Genomic DNA, 3,705 nt, shown 5'->3' with positions numbered 1-3,705 from the left:
TTTGTATTCATCTATAAGATGGCCTGGATTACTTATTTTCCAAGCAGCCTAACTGTATTTTAAATAATTTACCTCACATTATGTGTATCGTTTTTCTCTTTTCAGCTAAATTTATTGATAAATCATAATTTGTCATGGAAAAAACACATTGATCAAAATTTTGAAGTAATATTTCATGGAATTTCCCACCGACTGATATCGTTCAGTTTATCAAAAACCGATGATTACATCGAATTCGTTTTGCGAAAAGTTAGAAGAATTATACCGAAGTAAATCATTCGACCATTCTCAAATAGTTTTTAGCTAGTTCTCCAAGATCAATCTAAATTTACAGTATTCTCTATGCATATAATAACATCTGTATATTAACAGCACGATCACTGGACATCTTAATGCAGGGTTGAATTTCAGGTTTGCTGTAACGAATTATGAGATACAGAATGAGACTCTCGTAGGTCCGGCAAACTGGACCACATTTGCATGGGTTTTACAGCGCAGTAGATTTATCAGTTGTAGGGAAGATTTCGCAATTCCCTATCGTAAAGCCTATCCCCTATACTTCAGAGGAAAACCTCGGATTCGAAATGAAGTCATACTGACACTTCAGAGATTCCGCAATTGGGCTATTGAGCGTGGTATGACACCAATACTCTATGCTGGCACACTGCTTGGTATTACTGTTTCTAGTACAAATTTATATTTTCATAAAGAGCAAAACACAAATGACTGTTTATTCCAACTGACAGATGGGTCATCTCTTACGACAGTTCATTTCCGTCTGCGTACATCTAGAAACTACTGGAGCTATTCACTGGCGCTAAATGTTTCTTGTGTTCATGATCCCTACTATCTATGTGAAAATTGTGTGCAGAGAATTTTTCCTCATGTAATCTTAATATCACCCTTCCTTTCGTCAACCTTTCCGTCCACAAAGCTTTTTAAATGTTGCCTTGGATTTTAGTTTATCCATAGGAGATTCGGCTTTGTAAAGCCTACTGTAGTTGATGGAAACTACTCGCAAGGAAACATTCTCGAAAAATTATATGAACAGTTTCTTTCGTTACATTATTCCGTTAATTTCACAATAAAGTTTTATTCATATAAAAATTTAAATTTAGGTTGGTATCGAGAATGCGGTATTATACCATATACACACGATATCGACTTTATGTTCTTCATCGAGGAATACTATAACAAATTTCCTGAAGATGTTATGAATAGTTCGTTTATCAAACTTAGTCTGCGATTCAACAGAGTGAGTTACAGCGCAGCGTTCGTATCAGTAAGAAAAGGACAAATAAATAATGAATTAGTTGGTTCATAAGAATTTCCATGTAATACATGTATTAAAAAAAGGGGTTTATATTGCGTATTGATCCATTTTACTCCATTCCAGTTTTGGATTTTTTTAGCCGGAGGATCTACTGGAATACAAAGTGTATATAGAGGACAGTATTCCAATGGACATTTTCTTCCTATATCATGATCAAAATAGTTCCTGGACTGGAGGTTTATCTTTTATGACTATGTACAGGCAAGTATTTAATAACTCTTATTTCGACTCTCACCCGGATGGTTCGATAATTTGTCGCAAGAAATATTACGCATATTAAGGTTTGATAAGTTTTGAGGTTTATTTATCCGCTAATAAATCGAATTTGCGCAACTGATCTCCTCGGCTACCTGATGTACGTACCATGCAACGCTCTGGATGTTATTATGGTAAATTTTACAATTTGAGTTTATTAGTAATTTTTCAAAAAACTCATTTCACTATCAGCTACTGGAAAAAAAAATCAAATTTATGGCCATCAAACAAAGCAAGTAAAACAACTGAAATATTGAACGATTCTTTCCCCTTTTCAGAGTGAATATGGGAAAAGATGGTCGGAACCGCTTCATTCCTCCAAATACGTGTGGAATGAAACCCCATTAAACACGATAGAGGTTGGAACTATTTCTCCGGAACAGACAGCGGAATCTTACATACAGTACGACTGACAATCAACTGATTGCATACCTTATAAGGTCCCTAATAAAGCACTTAGTTCTAGGTATTATTAAACAGCCATTAGTTCAACAGAACAAACGATCATTCCTCTCTGAATTACAGTGTTTGCATCACAAAATCACCAGAATTTTCCACTTTTCCCAAATACTTTACAGCGCTTAAAGAGCATTAATCGGTAAAGACAGCTCAAATCCTCAACCGGTAAGAAAGATGAAAGTTGCGCAAAGGTCTCTCTCTCCTCACTTCAGGATATAAATTCAGGATATACTTCAGGATATAAATTCAGGATATATTTCAGGATACAAATGTCCCTTCAGGATATGAATGAATTCTGAGCGAAAATATCGTAGTCTGTTATTGTTCATTCGCCCTTGTACTGTTGTCCTTCAATGTTAATACTTTCTTCTAATTCTATTTTTGAACAGTTAATACTTGCACGACTAAAAAAAGCATCAAAAAAATAGTTGAAGCCATTAAACACTGTAATCATTGAACAAAAATAAAAATGAAACTGAACCAGAATGTGACAAACGACACTGGAATAATTCATCATAAATTATAAAGCAATCAAAAAAAAAGAAATAATGAAACCTGTCCCATCAGTAATCCCAAAAACTTTTCTAGTTTCTAGTCACATCGAAAAGGTCATGAATGGTTATGCAAACACCCGGTCCAAAGCACATTTACACAATGCATCTTCATTTACTTGGAAGCTTTCACCATTCCATCATTATGAAACAGTAATGAATGGGGGGACAATTGAAAAAAATTAGAATATTGCGCGTTAAGTCCTTACAGTGTTTTGCATTCATTTGTAAAGACAGCTCAGGCTTGGCTAATGTGAATTGAAGCAGCATTTCGGAACAAGATAATGAACACGATAATATGCAAGATAATAATGTAATATAATCGAAATAGGCGATGCAATGGTGAGAATTTAGTTTATACGTTCATTTTAATCATTCTACGACCATGCTACGTTGAAGTTGTAGGTGATTACAGATGCTTACAGGTGGTCACAGATAGTTGAAATGTTGAAATGATGGAAAAGACAGAGATACGTCAGCAATGGTGGAGATGCAAAAGAAATGTTAGAGGAGACGAGAATTACGAGAGTTTTGCTGCGTTTTGACAAAAAAAAAAAGAGCTCGGACTCCATTACTCTTGCTTCACTCTCTACATCAGATGAAGTTTGATGCATTAAAGTACATAAACTGGACTGCAAAAATTCTCTGGTAAACCTCTAGTGTGACTTGCCTTCTATGCAAATTTTCAAATTGCAATGGATGATCAAAACATTCCTGCAATAAAAAACTATCGTATCTCATCGGGTATTTGATTGGAAGTGCTATGGTAGCTATTTCTGATATGCCATTACTCCTGAAAATTACTCAGTGATAATGATTTGAACAAAAATTCGGAAATCATAGAACATCCCATTGGCAACTGTACTATATGAATTAATACAACTTTCAACACCAGAAAAGAGCAAAGATCTTCCATCAATTGTAGAAAACCTGGAAAGGACACTGTGGCAAATGGAAAAAGTAATATCGATTAAGCAGAATGTGAAACTAAAAGAACGTATCAAAGGGAAGGAGTTAATAAGGCCTCATTCGCCAAAAGTGATTAGAAGCAAGACAAAGGAAGATCCAGTATTGAATGCAAACAAGACATGGTTCTGCATCCTGAAC

The 3,705-nt window shown here is 35.0% G+C and overlaps 2 protein-coding genes across 2 annotated transcripts; both read left to right on the top strand.

The window, feature by feature from the left end:
* Positions 1–220: 220 nt before the first annotated feature.
* LOAG_18147 (hypothetical protein) lies at positions 221–2,001 on the top strand (the record flags this gene model as incomplete). Its single annotated transcript, XM_020450813.1, has 6 exons — positions 221–249; positions 412–671; positions 1,119–1,255; positions 1,413–1,528; positions 1,632–1,722; positions 1,867–2,001. The coding sequence occupies 6 exons, from the start codon at positions 221–223 to the stop codon at positions 1,999–2,001; spliced, it is 768 nt and encodes a 255-aa protein (XP_020305463.1).
* Positions 2,002–3,099: 1,098 nt separating this feature from the next.
* On the top strand, positions 3,100–3,666 carry LOAG_13533 (hypothetical protein; the record flags this gene model as incomplete). The annotated part of the gene is made up of 2 exons (XM_003149039.1): positions 3,100–3,201; positions 3,442–3,666. Coding segments are annotated over 2 exons (327 nt in total), but the record flags the coding sequence as incomplete, so codon positions are not given.
* Between the last annotated feature and the right edge of the window lie 39 nt (positions 3,667–3,705).

Source organism: Loa loa (assembly GCF_000183805.2).
Source record: "Loa loa unplaced genomic scaffold supercont3.206, whole genome shotgun sequence".
Lineage (NCBI taxonomy): Eukaryota > Metazoa > Nematoda > Chromadorea > Rhabditida > Onchocercidae > Loa > Loa loa.
This window is presented reverse-complemented; position numbering and strand designations above follow the sequence as displayed.